The sequence below is a fragment of the Podarcis muralis genome, chromosome Z, assembly GCF_964188315.1.
Source record: "Podarcis muralis chromosome Z, rPodMur119.hap1.1, whole genome shotgun sequence".
NCBI lineage: Eukaryota > Metazoa > Chordata > Lepidosauria > Squamata > Lacertidae > Podarcis > Podarcis muralis.
This window is the reverse complement of record NC_135673.1, coordinates 8,775,430-8,793,442: the sequence shown is the minus strand read 5'-3', so window position 1 is coordinate 8,793,442 and position 18,013 is coordinate 8,775,430. Positions and strand designations below refer to the sequence as shown.

The following is an 18,013-nucleotide window of genomic DNA, read 5'->3' as shown; positions in this document are numbered from 1 at the left end:
TCAAATAAGAAAAGGCACATGACCTGGCATTCCTGCTCAAAGCAATTAATTGCTTTTAGCTCACCACTATCCATGCCTGGCTCCATCTCACTGGCAATGCTGTTGGTCCACCTGGTAGGGGAGTTAAGCTGGAAAGGTCTTCCTTTGGAGAGGCCTTGTCTCTGCATCCCATTGTCTGATTGTGTGTGCCTGGGTGACCTGTCTGTTTCCAATGATTCCAATGTGACAGGCGCTTTCCTTAGAGATTCTTCTTGGAAGTCTACATCAACAGAGGTTGAATTTCCCAGCATGCTGTGGGACCTTGACAAGAAAAGGGAACACAGAAAGTTGTTTTATACATGTCAGATCTCTGTGTCCTTCTAGCTCAGCTTTCCCAGCGCTATCTAGAAATACTGGGGACTGAACCTGGGACATTCTGCAGGCTATTTTTATTTTAAAAAGTGTACCCTTCTTTTTGAGGGACTTCTTCTACAAAGCGGCTTTTAAGAGATGTAGTTTTAACTGTTTTAATGACTGTGAAGACATGGGTCTTTTATAATGTTCTATAACTTTCCTTGGCTCCTAAGCAAGGATGGGATAAAAAGTCAATGAAATAATAGCAATACTACTAATAAAAAATAGTGCAGAGGAGGAGAGCCAAATGTCCTTGGACCCTAACTTCCTTCAGCCCCAGTCAGCATGATAGTGATCAAGGATGATGGTAGGAGTCCAATGATACCTGCAAGACCATAGAATCCTGACCCATGCTATTCATGTCTACTCAAGAGGAAGCCCCAATGGGTTCAGCTGGCCATACTCCCAAGTGTGCAAGTCTAGAATTGCAATCTGATTCTGCTGTAAGTCAAACTAAAGCTGATACAAGAGGTCAAATATCCCAACACAAATGAACTTCCAACAGCTTCAAAGGTTGCAATCAATTTGGTCATTTTCATGCTCAGGTTTTCCAACCACACTTTCCTTTATCTGAATATTGCTGGATGTCCACCCAGTTCCTGGTTTCACCCACTTTTTGCCTTCAGGTATCTTCTATATACTTCCTCCTGTTCACTGCCAACTCAGGGACAGAATTATGGGAATTAACACAGCTCATAGGAAAAGAAGGGAGGGAGGGTTCATACCTAAACTTGGATGTATAGTGCTTTGGCATTTGTGCCAACGGGGACACCCTGCTGGCTTCTGATCCCACAAATCCACTGTCTGTCTCTGGGGAAACAAGGCGTAAATTCTGCAAGAGAGGGAAAAAGAAGATGTGGGGAACGTCAAGTCCAGGGGCTGAATGCAGTCCTCCAAGCCTTTCTACTTGGCCCTCAGGACTCTTCTGATGCCACCCCCACTCCCTGATGGGCCCATATTTGCATCCTTCTTGGGTGTTTTTCCTGGCTGGGACATGTCCTTGGATTTTAATAGTGCCCCTGGCTTGCCTGAATGGAAAATCAAGAGAGTTATGTGAGTGAGTAAGTATAAAATAGTGTACTGTACAAGGGGAAAAGTTACTTCCTTTGTTCCACCCACATTTGCCACCAACTCAGGCAATCACAGGCATGCGGCCCCTGGAAGGCTGCCCAGAAATGAATGTGGCCCACAGGCTGAAAAATATACCTTATCCTTGAGGCGGTTAAATGATTGCCTGAATTTCCTCAAAAAGAACCCTATTTTGAGGCAACAAAGGATATATATAAACATTTTTATTTGTTATTTCCTTCACGAAGCTGAGGACATCTCCACCCCAATATTTATCCTCAAAACAAATTTGTGAGCTAGGTTCAGCTTAGAATACATGGCATATGGGCTGTATGTTTCACTCCATGGGTCACAAGCAAGGACAGGCAAGATCCCTCCCATCTCTATTCAGAACAGGGGCTCCTAAAATTGGTTTAATTTGGACTCAAGTTGCACCATTCCCAAATTACTTCAGCCTCCTAGTTTCATTGTGCTCCTGTTCATAACATCCAGAACATAATGAGGCCTGCCCAGTCCCAAACCTCTTTCTCCAATCCTATCTCCAAGCAGAGGAGAGCTGCTTCTCAGGGCTTTCATTGGCCCCCGAGCAGAGATGCGGATGCAGTTGCTCTCCATATATTTCTGTACTCCAGCTGCTGTCAACCTCAGCCAGCATGGCCAATGGTCAGGGATGATGGGAGCTGTAATCCAATGATGTCTGAAGGACCACAGGTTCTTCCCCCTGCTCTGCTCTTAAGAAGTAGCACTCCCACCATACCTGGTCACTGGGCCAGGGACTCATTTCTCTTGGCTTGCTGGCTGGTGATGATGGGAGTCAAATCTCAATAAAACGTGGAGGACACCAGGTCCCAGATTCTTCCCACACTCTGGGTCCCACCCCCTGGCACATGGCTCCCAGAAAGTCCCAAAAGGAGGATGGCCCTCATGGTGAAAAATGTTTTCTCCCCCTGCTCCATTGTGACAGCCCCTCCCCACTAACCAATGCTTACCTCAGGCAATCCTGTGTTTGTCTTCTGGGGGGACTTCTTGGCTATGTGTTCAGAAGCAGCACTGCCTGCCACACTGACCATGCTGCTCTGTGGAGACAGGTGCTTCTGCTGCCTCCTAGATGATGAGGCCTTTGGAACTGGAGTCGATGGACATTTTTGTTCAACTGAACCCTGAGGAACTGGCTCCTCCTCCTGCTGGATGGATGGTGAGCAGCTGGTCTGGTCAGGTACTTCCTGCTGGGACTTCCTCAAAAGCTGCTCAGAAGGTTCCATCTGTTGGGGCTGCCTATTAGAAATGGGGGAGCAGGAAGAGAGAGAAGGGGGACTCAGCAGAGGCTAATGGGTTGTCTGACCTATTCCGGCCACATTCTAGTTTTGCAGATCTCTGAACAAAGGTACAGCTTCACTTTAAAGAAACAAAACAAATAAAGGCTTCTGGAGAAAGTAACATACGAACGCCTTGCTGTCAACAGCCTTTCACATTCTGGACTGCCCCTACTTCCAAGGTAATCTCTCAGCAGTTTCAAGAATGTAGCTCAGGTAAAAGGAACACAGAAGATGTCAGTGGCTGTTGAAAAGTCCAACATTCAAGATGGCAGCTGCTAAGTCAGGGATGAAGAACTTGCAACCCTTGACCTAGGGCATGTTCAGATGGTTTTCTTATTGAACATTCATCCTGGAGAAGAAGGTCGATTAACCTCCCCAGCCACCACACATTTAGGAGTTAGCAACATCACTTTTTTAAAATCCCCACCTGGGGATCTGGGAAGAGAAGGAGTAATCCAAACCTGCTGCAAGAGCTTTTCAAGCCAGGCTATGAGAGTCTGTTCCTGTCAGAACCCAGAGACTAAGAAGGCCCTTCATTCCCAGACTTCTAAAGTAGGAACTGTGCTTTCATGTGCTCATATGACGAAGCTGTCTTTCTGCATGGGTTGTAGAGGCAGGCACTATGTTTTACATAAGCAGGGAAGCTACAAGCTGCAGCCATGGGCATCTTGCACACATGCAAGGAAAGGAAAGGAAAGGAAAGGAAAGGAAAGGAAAGGAAAGGAAAGGAAAGGAAAGGAAAGGAAAGGAAAGGAAAGGAGAAAGAGATTTCATATGCATTTACCTCTCCCTTCCTTTTCAATCCATGTGATTCCAGGCTTCACATTCACTTCCTTCCCATCAAATTCGTCCCCTTCCCCCACTCCCCTATTTCCTTCGGTTTCTCCTTTTTCCTGCTCCCACAGTCCCCGCCCCTGCATCTGCCCTGCCAACTCAGCCCTATCGAGTAGAAAGAACTGAAAATAAAAATAGCCAAAAATAAAAAGCTCCTTTGTCCAAGTCTGGGAAAGAAAGAGGGAGAGAAAGCAAAGGCATCTTTGTTGGAAAAGCAAGCATCCCTGCTTCTAAGTTTAGTCACATCCCAGAATGTTTGCAGGCATCATGGTGGTCTGTGAAAGGTCTCCCACCAATATTTTCAAGGCAATGTGCAGAGTGGTTAGACCAGAGGCAGTTAAGGACATAAGAACCCTGCTGGATCAGGCCAATAGCCCATCTAGTCCAGGATCCTGCCCTCCCAGTGGCCAACCAGAAGCCTGTGGGAAGCCCACAAGCAAGACATGAGTGCAATTCTGCTCTCCTGCAATTCCCTGCAACTTGCATTCAGAGGCATACTGCCCCCAACAGTGGAGGCAAAACATGGCCATCATTGCTAGTAGCTGTTGATAGCTTTGTCTTCCATGACTTTGTCTGATCCTCTTGTAAAGCTGTTATGTATTGAAGTTCTCACTCTGGCCACCAGGGGGAATTGTGTATATAGTTTCCCCTCAGGTCCATATAAGTTAATTTAGGTGGGAAACCCTGGGCTGTTGTTGTTACCATGTTGACAGCCAGCTGCCTATAAAAGCAGGATGGCTGAGCTGTTTGCTGTTCGGTTCAGTTGCAACTTACTTATAAAGAACTACTTGGAGAAATCTCTGGGTCGTCTGCTATGTCCACGCACTACAGTGGTACCTCAGGTTACAGACGCTTCAGGTTACAGACTCCACTAACCCAGAAATAGTACCTCGGGTTAAGAACTTTGCTTCAGGATGAGAACAGAAATCGTGCGGCGGCAGCGGGAGGCCCCATTAGCTAAAGTGGTACCTCAGGTTAAGAACGGTTTCAGGTTAATTCTGAAACCATTAAGCTTCATTGGATGCTTAAGATGAAGCTGACTGCTGGAAGGTTCAGGACAGATAAAGAGAGCTGATGTGGTGCCCTCCTGATGCTGTTGGACTCCCATCAGTTGCAGTAAGCATGGCCAATGTTGAGGGATGAGCAACATTCCTCACAATCCAACATCTGGAGGGCCACAGGTCCCTGACCCATGAAATAATTAGGGCATAGCTGAAGTGTGGTTTCTTCTCCTGGATGACTTACTGCAAGGTTGAAGGCCTGCAAGAGGTCTTGCTAGCTTTAGACACCACCCAGTGGGAGCCTTCCTTTGTCCCAACATCCATTATGGCTGTACCGTCTGCTTCATCTGGGCGTGAGTAATGACTGTCCAGGTGCAGCTGTTCCAAGCTCAGAGCCTCTGGCAAAGATTTGAAGCTGTTGTAGCTGTGGGACAAGAGACCATAGGTTAAGCTTGGGTCTGTCAGCCTTCTGAAACCAGATGAACTGACACTGAATATTAGTCGCTGCCAGTCCTACTAAGAGTAGGCCCATTTGAATTGATGGACATGATTAACTTAGGTACATTCACTTCAATGGGTCTACTCTGAGTAGAACTTCACTGGAAGCAACCCAATATATCAACCAACCATTCAAAGTAGAGATATAGGTTTCATCTACACTATACATTTAAAGCAGCACCTTAACACTTTAAACAGTCATGGCTCCTGCCAAAGAATCTTGGGAGCTGTAGTTTGTTAAGGGGGCAGAGAGGTCTAAGGAGACCTCTGTTCCACCTCACAGTACTACAGTTCTCAAAGTAGTTTAACAATCAATTCACCTTTCCAGAAACTCTGGGAACTGTAGCTCTGAGGGGACCGGGGGGCCTCCTAAGGACTTTAAGCACAAACTACAATTCCCAGGATTCTTTGCAGAAGAGCACAGTTATTGGGAGGGGCATAATACTGATTTAAAAGTATAGCAAAAATGGGGTCCTAGAGAAGAAAACATCACAGCAACGATCAATTTGTTCAGAAATCCAAAGGAATACATTCTACCATGCTAGAACAACAGCATGATGCAGAGATCATTTTTATTTAAAGAGTGAAAAGGCTGTAAATCTTCAAAAGATTATCGAAGGACTGGGGGGGGGTGTCTTTCTCCGACATCAAAAAGACACTCACCCCATATATACAAAACTCATACACTTACTGGTCCAGGAGGTGATCAAAGTCCTTTTCCACCTGGGCTTGCATGTGCCGGAGTGGTTCCGGAAGGCTGCTTTCTCCCTCTTCTCCAGTCTCATCACTGATGGAGTTCACTTCCAAGGCCAGCTGGGCTTGGCTGCGGCCATTCGTGGGGAAGGGGGTCTGAGGAGCAGAGAGTCAAGGCATGAGCAAGGCCCAAATGAAAGCAAAGCCACACCCCCTCCAAAAGAATTTGGCAATTGGTATAAAATGTTGAACAATTTAAATCACTGTCAGTCTAGAATAGAGGTTGGTGACCTTTATGGAGGACTAGTGGGTGCATTTTGAATTTTGAGAAAGTGCTGTGGGCGCCAGTCACTAGATGGTTGCCATGGAAGCATGGCCTACTGCATGGCCTGACACAGCTGTATTGAAGTTCTCACCCTGGCCATCAGGGGGCATTGTGTATATAGTTTTAACTCAGGTCCATCTAGGTTAATTTAGGTGGGAAACCTTGGGCTGTTGTTGTTATATTGTTGACAGCTGGCTGCCTATAAAAGCAGGCCGGCTGAGCTGTTTACTGCTCAGTTCAGTTCCAGCTTACTTATAAAGAACTACTTGGAGAAATCTCTGGGTCGTCTGCTATGTCCACCCACTACTTAATACAACTCTTCCCTTTTTACTACCTGAAGTGAAACAGGGAGGTGCCCCCCCCCATACTGCCACTGTCCTGCCCCACTCCTACCAAAACCTCCCTTTCCTGGGTGGCGTGGTGGTGCCCATAAAGCAGCAGTAGACATGGCAGCTTCTGGTGAGATCTTGAGAAATCTCATAGAGCACATGAAATCTTGCCGGAAAAGCCAACACTGCCTCTTCACCAGTGGTGGAGGCAGTATGATGGGTGGGGCACTTGTGGGGGTGCTGTCTCTTGGGCACAGAAGCCAACCCCTAGTGGCTAAGGTCCCTTAGACCCCATTCCACAATAAAAGATTTGAAAGGGCTGCCCCCCACAAGTTGATGAGCACTGCCATTCAAATGGTGTGTTTGCAACACGTCTTGTGATCAATATGTGAAGCAGGGCTTATCTGGGCCTCTCCAATATTTTATGCAAGTTGGAATCCCTGTATTTGGGCTTCCACATCTGAGGCAGCTTCCTCAGCCTGCCTCATGTGTCATCTGGCCCTGGCCTAGAGAGAGCGTCCCACAGGCCAGATAGGAGATACAAGCCATTTCATGCTTTGTAATATATGTAGCCTTGTAAAGGGCTCCAGAGTAATACCAATAAATCCACGGTATAAAAAAACTTTCAGATTGGTGCACAAAGAAACCTTTAAACACACTCCTGTATCTCAAATATTACTTTGGCTTTAATTGTGATGTTTAGTTTATTTCTTAGTTGTTGACTTGTTAACAGTGTTTTATAGACTAATTGTTTCACTGATGATTTGTTAATTATTCCATATGATTTATGCTGTGTTTGTGATCTTCTATTATGTCCTATCATGTTATTGCTCTATTGCTTGTAATCCACTTTGAGATACCTCTGAATGAAAAGCAGCATAGAAATATAATCAAATCAATCTATCTATCAAAATATCCTTTAGATATGCCATTCCTCGCTTTGGAAAACCTTGAAGTAATTGCATGTGACCTCAGGGTATGGAGTGCAGACTGCCGGGACTGGGGCTTGAAGAGATGGAGTCGGCGACCTCATCTGCGACTCGGATGCCTGAGCTGGAAAACAGGCAGGAGATGAATCAGGTGCCTCAACGCTGCTCTGTGCAACTGGCTGGTCCCACATTGCCTGGTCAATCCTTTCCTTCAGCTCCTCCAAGCGCATCTCCAGTTGGAATATCTGTCCTTCCACTGCTCTGGAAAGTGTTAAAATGAGTTAGCAAAGATGAGAGAAGCTAGAACAGCAATATAGCTCAGGGAATAGGAGTACAGAAGTCAGGCTATTGCTCTATAATGCTTAGTACTTCCTGTATCACAGGTAGGGAAAGTGACGCTCTCCGGGTGTTGCTGGACTACAACTCCCATCTACCCCATGCAGTAGCATGGCCAGTGTTCAAAAATGATGGGGCTTGTAGTCCAACAACCACCTCTGGGTGATGCTGCCTTGGCTACCCCTGCTCTAAATTGACTGGCAACAGCTCCCAAGGGGTCTAATCCAAAAGTCTGTCAGCACACTGTCTCCTCCTCATATTTAGTTCCCACTTTTCCTACCAACCCAGGACTGTATGAAGACGACCTCAGGTTCAACCCCCAGTATCTCCAGGTAGGGCTGGGAGAGACTCCATGCCTGAAATCCTTGCTCAATCAACTTGTGCAATACAATGGTACCTTGGTTCTCAAACTTAAACCGTTCCGGAAGTCTGTTCCAAAACCAAAGTGTTCCAAAACCAAGACATGCTTTCCCATAGAAAGTAATGCAAAATGGATTACAGTGGTACCTCGGGTTAAGAAGTTAATTCGTTCTGGAGGTCTGTTCTTAACCTGTAATTGTTCTTAACCTGCAGTACCACTTTAGCTAATAGGACCTCCCACTGCCGCCATGCTGCTACCGCACGATTTCTGTTCTCATCCTGAAACAAAGTTCTTAACTCGAGGTACTATTTCTGGGTTAGCAGAGTCTGTAACCTGAAGCGTCTGTAACCTGAGGTACCACTGTAATCTGTTCCAGACTTTTAAAAACAACCCCTAAAACAGCAATCTAACATGAATTTTACTATCTAACGATACGATTCATCCATGAAATGAAAGCAATAATCAATGTACTGTACTATAAAATAAATAAGACAGTATTGTAGATATATATAAAAAATCTTACCTGCACTGATTATAGTTATTGTTTGAAGGGGGGGGGGGCCTTTTATCCATTTCCACAGTCACACAATCAATCAGTCAGTAGCTGAACTGGGTTCCACATAGTCACAAAAACAAATTAAAAGCCTCAAAAATAAAAACGCAAAATAAATAGCAAAAACAAAAGCGCCAAACTTAATCCATTTCAGAAGTCCGTTTGACTTCCAAAATGTCCAAAAACCAAGGCGCAGCTTCTGATTGGTGCAGGCGCCTTGGAAACAATAGCTGACAGCTGCATCGGATGTTCAGCTTCCGAAAAATGTTTGAAAACTGAAACACTTACTTCTGGTTTTTTGGCGTTTGAGAACCAAAGCATTTGAGTACCAAGGCGTTTGAGAACCAAGGTACCACTTTATATACATACCGATCAGAATCAAAGTCTCCTATTGCCCCTGCAGGTTCTTGATGGTTCTGCAACTGCCTGCATTCACCTCGAGCCTGTAGATATGTCTGCTCCAAGGCATCCTGGGCTTCCTTTAGTCTTGCGAACCCCTACAATGGAAAGCAAGGTTGAAAGAGGCAGGGGATTTTGAGTGACTTGTTGACTCCCGAGTACCACAGCTGTGTTGACTCTAACTGTATCCTTTTGATGGGAAATGGCACTCTAGCAATGCAGAAATATGGATAAGTTTCTACTTTCATTGATAATGGAACCAACAAAAATCACCTTGTAGTAAATTATTTCAGGCATTCTCCCAGGATGAAGCTTTCAGACAGATGTTGCCCTCCTGAAAGACACCTTATGCCACTCAGAGAGCTACACTTCCCAAAGTTTCCTGCAAAGTGGGATTCTTAAACCACTCTTGAAGGTGTAGCTTTGTGAGGGAAATAGGAGTTTGCTAACAGCTCTCAGCACCCTGGAAATTTATTTATTTACATCACCACCACCACCACCACCACCACTCATGTACCACCCTTCATCTGAAGATCACAGGGTGGTTTACAATACAAAAACACATTTTAGACAGCAATTTATTGTTATTGTCTAGCACAGGGGTTGTCAACCTGGTCCCTACTGCCCACTAGAAGGCGTTTCAGGATTATAGGTGGGCAGTAGGGGGTTCTACAGCACAAGCTGAATCCTCCTTCTATCAAGCACTGGTAGAGGGTAAGGAAATTTTACCATCAAGAAAGATGCATTAGTGGGCAGTAGGTATAAAAAGGTTGACTACCCTCGTCTAGCAGGTATCTTTCTAACTGAGAGGTGTGCATTGCAAAACCATTCCTCTTATTCAATTCGAATGCCTCATTAAGCTGATCATATTGCAACCAACTTGTTACCATTTCTGCAATTTCAAGGTGAAGAAGATGGGTGTAGGCATGAACTGAATGTCTTAAATAATCATATATATTTTTCTTTTTTTATGTAAGCGGCAGATAGAAAATCAGAAGTTTTTAAAATCTTTCTCTAATTTTTATTTTTATTTTGTTTGTTTGTCTTTTTTATTTTATTGATCTCCCTCTCTCTCCATCCCTCTCTCTTCTTTCTTCTTATTGTTCCTTTTCTTTCTTTTGTTGGTTCTCTTTGAAGTCCCATGTCAGGGACTTTTATTAAGGTCCATAGACTGTAAACTCATAGGGGTGGTAAATGGTTGTTGGAGGATCCTGGGTGAGCAACAGGGAAATGTCGGTCTCCCAGGGTGAGAGGCTGGGAAGAGAAAGAAAAGATCCCAGGTGAGAACTGGGAGGAGCTACTGTGCTCTATGGGTGGTAGGGGCTAAGAATGACCTTCTAAGAAAGGACTCTGTATTCCACTTATTCCATTTGTTTTTTGGTAACCATGGGACGCGGGTGGTGCTGTGGGTAAAACCTCAGCGCCTAGGACTTGCCGATCGCATGGTCGGCGGTTCAAATCCCCGTGGCGGGGCGCGCTCCCGTCGTCCGGTCCCAGCGCCTGCCAACCTAGCAGTTCGAAAGCACCCTTAAGTGCAAGTAGATAAATAGGGACCGCTTACCAGCGGGAAGGTAAATGGCGTTCCGTGTGCTGCACTGGCTCGCCAGATGGAGCTTGTCACGCTGGCCACGTGACCCGGAAGTGTCTGCGGACAGCGCTGGCTCCCGGCCTATAGAGTGAGATGAGCACACAACCCTAGAGTCTGGCAAGACTGGCCCGAATGGGCAGGGGTACCTTTACCTTTACCTATTTTATGTATTATGAAAAACTTTAATACAAATCGCATTTAAAAAAGAAAAAGTTGCAACATTAATTCGAGAAAATGATTGTGGTACCTTTAGCTGGTCTTGAAGTGGCAACTTCCTTGTTCGAATTAGCTCCTCCAAATTTTCCACCTAAATAAGAGCATTCAGAACATTTCATCATATCCTGCTTAAGAGCCAGTAATGCCACCTTGAGGGGGGGGCTGCTACTGTTCTTTTGCTACACAATCTCCATTTGGGTGATTCCCCCACCTTCCTTAATCAACTTAATCTCCTCCAGAACCTGTGCCATACTTAGGCCTGTTACCCAAAGCCTCTAGGTCATGGGTAGGCAAACTAAGGCCCGTGGGCCAGATCAGGCCCAATTGCCTTCTGGATCCGGCCCGTGGACAGTTTGGGTATCACCGTGTGGATCACCAGCGCACATGCTCTTTCCCTCTCCCTCACACGGTGTCGTCGTTGTCATCGTCTCCCTCCCTCCTCCTGGCTTCTTCCCGCCCTGCCTAGAGGAGGAAGGGGGCTGGGCTTTGTCGGTGCCAGCAGCAGCAGCAGCGCTCAAGCGGCCACCATTTTATGCAGCCCCTCTCCTGAGCCCTTTCGCGCACCGCTCATCATCCCTCTGCCGCTGCCAACCCCTGCCGCTTGTAAGCAGCCAGCGGGGCTCGTGGGGCTCTTGCATCATCCCCCCCCCAAAAAAATAGTGTGGCCCCCCACAAGGTCTGAGGGACAGGGGACTGGCCCCCTGCTGAAAAAGTTTGCTGACCCCTGCTCTAGGTGAAAACATAAAGTCACCTCCATACTGTTAGTATTTTGTGAGGATTCAGTTGCAAACTGAAATGTATGCTTGTGCAACTGAACTGGATTAATATGCTTTGTCACAATTTTGCTTTTGCTTTTGCTTTTAATAGTTAGCAGGTTCTGCATAATTAGCTGAGCTCTAAGTGGAAAGATACTAGTGAAGCTGACAGAGTTTGCTGGTTTGTGTGATTTATTATCATTTAGAAGGAAGGAGGGAAAGAGCAAACAAAGCTGGAGACACCATGCCTGCAAAGTATCTGTAAAGTATCTGTAAAGTATGGTTCAGCTGAGCTACTCCCTGGGAAGCTGTTAAATCTCCACCTTTTGTTCACTGGTATATTGCCTTGTTGAAACACTTACCACTATGTTATTTCAATACCGTATTCAACGATATGGTGATTTATTGCACAGCCCTACAAAGTGCAAACGGCATTTCCATGCGCTGCTCTTGTTTGCCAGAAGCGGCTTAGTCATGCTGGCCACATGACTCGGAAGCTGTACGCCGGCTCCCTCGGCCAATAAAGTGAGATGAGCACCGCAACTCCAGAGTCGCTCACGACTGGACCAAATGGTCAGGGGTCTCTTTACCTTTACCTTTACCTTACAAAGTGCAAAAACCACCAGCTGGTCTTGGCACCAACAAACTGGGTGAAAAACAACCTGTGAAGACACCTTCCCAACTCATAACAACACCTGTAGTAAGCTCATTATTCCCTAACAGCACTCACTTTCTCCCTTCCTTTTAAATGCCATCAACTGTGCTAACTAAAGAAACAAGGCTAATTGGATCCCATCACCAATTAGCAACCAAACCAGCACAACAAACCAATGCCACACTAAGAATCCAACTCTCCTCCCTCTCTTAAGTGGGATTCTGTTGTTATTGATGGATGGTGAGCAGATGAAACTGAGAGTGTGTGTGCATATCAGTTTTGCAACAGTAACTAAAGGGGGCTGTTATTTAAGAGAGACTACAGTTCTAAAACACTGAATTGGATGGGTGTGTGCAGGGTTATTTCAGCTGGAACTTGCCGGAACTCAGTTCCAGCTCCTCTTAGGTGGATGCCATTGCCACTATAAGAGAATAAGAGAGGCGTTCATGGTGAGTTCCGGCACCTCTTTTTCTAGAAAAATAGCACTGAATTGTGTGCATTGCTTGCACAAAGATTCAGAGGGAAGCAAATAGTCACACACAGGCATGCACTTCAAAACAGTTTGCTGGCTCTTAAGCTGTGAACTTGCCTGAGTCTGGAATTTGCTAGCTTGGGAAGCCAACAGGTGTGTCAAGTGATCTCCTGCAAAAGGTGTTGATGTGGAGGTGAAGCCATCTGCTGCTGGATTGCCCAAACCCATGGAGTTGGGAAGAGGAAAGGAGGCTGCTTGAGGGCCAGAAAATCCTGCAATTTAAGGAGACAAAAACTTTTATGCATTGAGATAAACGAATCTGGCAAGATCTTACCCATCAGAGCTGCTTAAGGAATGGGGAAGGCGGGGAGGAGACAGTCTAGCTAGCCATGTTCTCTTCCAGACTACTCCAATCCATTACTTTCTTTCCCGCTTTAATATTTCTCCCACCCACACAATTCAGTCGACATTTTGTGGATACTGAGCATGCTCACTTCTTATTGCACTGTTGGGTGTGCACCCCCCTTTTCTTATTTGAATAAAGTTTGTTCTCCTTTGTGCACTTCTGCAAAGCTTGGAGTTCCCATAAGACTGCTACTAACCTCACTCTTGTGTTTTGGCTACACCAAAACCTCACTCTAACCTCACTCTTGTGTTTTGGCTACACCAGGATCCACACTCACAAGAATGAATTTATTAGTAGTCTATAGGAACTGACATATTGAGAAAGGAGATGGTCTTCAGGGCTAGTGAGAAAGCAACAAAAAACCAGCCAAGATAAAATATAGGAAGGATCCCAAGGTACACAGAACTGCTTGGGCATCTAAGCCAGGGATGAGGAATCTTTTTGAACCTGAGGGCCACATTCCCTTCTGGACCACCTTGTGGGGGCCACATACTAGTGATAGGTGGGGTCAGAGGCAAAAGTGGGTGGAATAGTACATGTCAGTAAACAGTAAAATCACCTTTGTGCGGTAGGCTAGTTTCTATGGACCTCCACCACTATCCTCTACCCAAAAAGCACTATCAGGGTTGAAGAACACATTCCAGCCAGACAAAAACACTCAAGGAAGGCACAGATCAGCTGAGGGATGTGGCCTAGGGATAGTTCTGAGAACCATATCAGGAACCTGGAGCTTGGTCCTTGCACACCTCAGTTTCAAGGGCCTGCTATTCTGCTGGCTCAGCTAAGGTAGAGCAGGGGTAGCCAACATGATGCTTTCTACATATCGTTGGGCTAAAACTCCCTTCATCCCAAACACTTGCCCTTCTTGCTGGGGCAGTTAGGAACTGGAATCTAACAACAACTAGAGAGCCATTGGAACTCACCCTTTGCTCTGTCCCAGCTCCTGCCTACCTAGCAATTCTAAAGCATAACAGTGCAAGTAGATAAATAGGTACCGCTGCAGCAGGAAGGTAAATGGCGTTTCCGAGCACTCTGGCTTCTGTCATGGTGTTCCATTGTGCCAGAAGCGGTTTAGTGATGCTGGCCGCGTGACCCGGAAAGCTGTCTGTGGACAAACACTGGCTCTCTCGGTCTGAAGTGAGATGAACGCCACACCCCCATAGTCACCTTTGACTGGACTTAACAGTCCAGGGATCCTTTACCTTTACATTACTCACCACTGATCTAAGCAAGTTCATCAAATGATTGTAGTTTGGGATAGAGGCTGGGCTTGGGGGGATGGGACCATATTTAGCTACCAGCATCAGAGATCTAGCCAATATTCATCCAAACCTTACTGTTTGTCCTAAAGTGAACCTCCTACAAATGTTATTTCTTCCAAAGGATGCTGCACAGGTTTCTCAGACCTTACCTTCATTCCAAGCCGCATCCGGTGCTGAGCTAGAGCTCCCTGTGACCTCAGCTGTCCTGGCCTGAGGGATGCTGAAGGTTATGACCTTGGAGGCCTGAGCCACAGTCCCCATTTGGACCCCATGGCTGGGTTTTGGAGGGTCATAGTACAGCCGCACCTGAGAGGCAGAAGAAATCCATGGGGCTATTCAATCCAAATATGATTTTGAAACACAGGGGTGCTGGGAAGGGTGAGGAGGGAAGGGTGAGGAGGGAAGAGCTATGAAGAGGTGCTAGATCTGCATGGAGCTCCACCTGAACTGCGGATGGCCTCTTCCCCATGAAGTACCTTCAGTCCCTGGGACTCACTTTGCCTACCAAGGCTGGACAATGAATGGTCATAGCATTGATGTCCATTGCCCTGACTTAATCAAGAGGTGGAAATCAGGTGTGGGGTGGCTTTCTCTATTTAAATGTCAGTGGTTATTTGAAGAACTGATACAGTTCCTCTGAACATGTACAGAGTACATCCCAGACTGTAGCGCTGCTTTTAGAGCACATGCAGAAGACCCCCATTTTAATCTGTGACATCTCCAGTTAAAAAGGATCAGTCAGAAAGCTATGGAAAACAGGCTCTTCATTGCTTGAGCCCAGTACTGTCTACACTGACTGGCAGGGACTCTCCAGGGTTTCAGGCAGCAGAGTCTTTCACAGCCCTAAGTGAAGATGCTGGACATTGAACCAGGTACCTTCCACATACAATGCAGATGCTCTACCCACTCCCCTCCCCTGAGCTACAGCCCTTCCTTAAAAGCTGGAGAGCCATTGCCATTAGACAATACCACGCTAGATAAACAAATAGCCTTATCTGATAGAAAGCAACTTCTGATGTTGCCAGAGTCAAAATAAAATTGCTCAGGAAGGCCGTATGAGCTCATCTCTGATTACCCATTCACAAACAGCTCTGGGGGCTGAGGAAAATCCCTTATCTCCTCGCTCCATCACCCTTGCTCACTTATTTTCAGTTGGCGGGGACTAAAGCTGGATTTCATTAATCCTTGCCATCTGTGCAGTATGCCTCTCTCTCAAACTCCTCCCACATACCCCTCTGTGAACCACAGACCTGGAAATCCATTCTACTATACCTCTCATGCACATTCAGTTATAATCTAGTTTCCAAAGAAGTGTTTTCCTTTTAGGGAGAGACTGTAACACAGTGGTAGAGCATCTGCTGTGCATGCAGAAGGTCCCAACATCAATCTCCTGTACCTCCAGGTAGAGGAGGGAGAAGCTCTCTGTCTGAAACCCTGGAGAGCTGCTGCCAGTCAGTGTAGGCAGCACTGAGCTAGCTGGACCAATGGTCTGACTCACTATAAGCTTCACTATTTGTCTAAATGCCCCTGTATACTGAGCCACAAGGCTGGGTGAGAATTTACTGGTGGTGTCCTCTACATCTGAGCCAGAATACTGATGGCAGTCACTTTTGGAAGAGGTTTAAAAAGGGATTTGTTAAATTCATGGAGATGTTAGATGCATCAACAGCTATCAGCAACAGGAATAGACATGTCTGTCAGTTTTAGTTTCTCTCATTTTTCAATCTTCAGCTTACCCCATCTCCAGTTCAGTTTGCAATTACTGCAATTTATTTAAAAGCAAATATGTACATTTTCCAATTTCTCCTATTTTACGTATTTGGGGGGGGGGGGTTGGTTTTCAATATGATTTTTATTAAATTGTCTATTTTACAATTTTCGATAAATATTTTACATACTTAAGATGTCAATGACTTCCCTTCTTCTCTTTCCATGGTTCATTTTGCATATCTTCTATTCCTGTATATTTTACAAAAACTATACCAATCGGTCTTCTATTATCACATCCATCAAAACTTATTTACACTGTTGAATTTATATTAATACTGCCAGTGTTTTCAATGGTACACAATTATTTTCCATATATTCAATAAACGTTTTCCAGTCTTCTTTAAATGTATGCTCTTCTTGTTCTCTTATTCTATATGTTAAGTCTGCAAGTTGCCAATCTTCTTTGATTGTGACCTCGCTCATTTTCCATTTTGGGGCTAACAAAACACAAGCCACTGTTGTTGCATACATAACCTTTTCCGACACCTGGAGATTTCAGTCTTAATTATCCCCAACAGAAAGGAAAGGATTACCTATTCCATTTTCTCTAATACCTTAATCATGAATGACCATGAAATATTATCAAAGGCTTTCTCTGCATCTAAAAAGATTAGTGTGGTCTGCTTTTCATTTCTTTCTTCCAAATGCTCTATTAGATTAATTACGTTTCTTATTTTGTCCTTCATTTGATGGCCTGATAAAAAACCAGCTTGGTCTCTGTGGACTGACTCAGTCAATGTCCTTTTTAGTCTGTTAGCTAAAATTGTAGCAAATAGTTTATAATCATAGTTCAATAAAGAAATAGATCTGTAATTTTTAGTCTTTGTTAAGTCACTATCTTGCTTAGAGATCAGGGTAATAAATGCATCTATTTTACATATTTTTGGATGCAATTTTGCCTCATACACATTTTCTGCAAGCAATTTCTCCATATAGAATGCACACTTGTTTGTCATTTTGACTAATAAAGGCTTTGGTGAACAAACTTCCCTCTTTCCTCATGCACTTTTTAGCTGGGGAATTGCATTGCAAAATTTGGAGGAGTGAGAAGTTTGAAAGATAGCCACAATTCTACCTTTGCATGTTGATTTGGGAAGGTCAAATTAAGATAAGATAATGCAAGCCAAACAATTTTACCCCTCATCCCTAACTGGTTTTCTGCATGAAAGCCAAACAGAGCCTCCAAATCCTGTAGTGCTTTACCCAGAGTATCAAAGACAAAACAACTACAACTAGAAAGGAGAGTTGCCCTGCCAGTGGCCTTCTCTTAAACATTGGGCTAACCACTTCTGGAAGCAGAATGCTGATTATATCATCCATTGACCTGACCCAGCAGATATATTTCTTTTGTTAAGAACATAGCATAATAATATAAGAGCCTGTTGGATCAGGCCAATGGCTATCTAGTTCAGCATCCTGTTTTCACAGTGGCCATTCATATGACTGTGGGAAACCTGCACAGCAGCACTCTCCCCTCCTGTGATTTCTAGCAACTGACCACGGAGGCACAAGCACAACCATCATGGTGACCAGCAGCTAATAAGACTTGAATTTCTCCAACCCTACTTTAAAGCCATTCATGTTCTTAAGACTTCTTTTAATTAATGTCCCACATCTTCCTTCCTCTTTCTGAGTAGCTGCCGTGGTGGTTGCTTCTGCTGGGCTGTGGTTTGAAAAGACGCAGCTCTTAAGATACAGGAAAGGGGTGGGTGGGGGAAAACCTGTTGCAACCCTGAGCTGCTCATCTTTTAGGCACGTTCTCGTATTCTCACATTCCTGCTCAAGCAGAGGCCAGGCTGCCTGACTCACTGACACAAACAGGAACCTGGAACCAAAAGTGCTTGTGTGGGGGGT

The 18,013-nt window shown here is 45.2% G+C and overlaps 1 protein-coding gene across 5 annotated transcripts in view; it reads right to left on the bottom strand.

Annotated features, from left to right (window-relative positions):
* Positions 1-18,013, bottom strand: part of AKNA (AT-hook transcription factor) — a 62,257-nt gene that overhangs the window by 17,594 nt on the left and 26,650 nt on the right. For all 5 annotated transcript variants that reach the window (XM_077922148.1, XM_077922151.1, XM_077922152.1 and 2 more), the window contains exons 5-14: positions 14,539-14,695; positions 12,839-12,993; positions 10,871-10,930; positions 9,006-9,133; positions 7,428-7,647; positions 5,802-5,959; positions 4,857-5,036; positions 2,451-2,736; positions 1,119-1,225; positions 65-300 (exon numbers count right to left, since the gene is read on the bottom strand). In XM_077922148.1, coding sequence (XP_077778274.1) covers positions 65-300; positions 1,119-1,225; positions 2,451-2,736; positions 4,857-5,036; positions 5,802-5,959; positions 7,428-7,647; positions 9,006-9,133; positions 10,871-10,930; positions 12,839-12,993; positions 14,539-14,695 — 1,687 coding nt within the window. The remainder of the gene's footprint in view (positions 1-64; positions 301-1,118; positions 1,226-2,450; positions 2,737-4,856; positions 5,037-5,801; positions 5,960-7,427; positions 7,648-9,005; positions 9,134-10,870; positions 10,931-12,838; positions 12,994-14,538; positions 14,696-18,013) is intronic.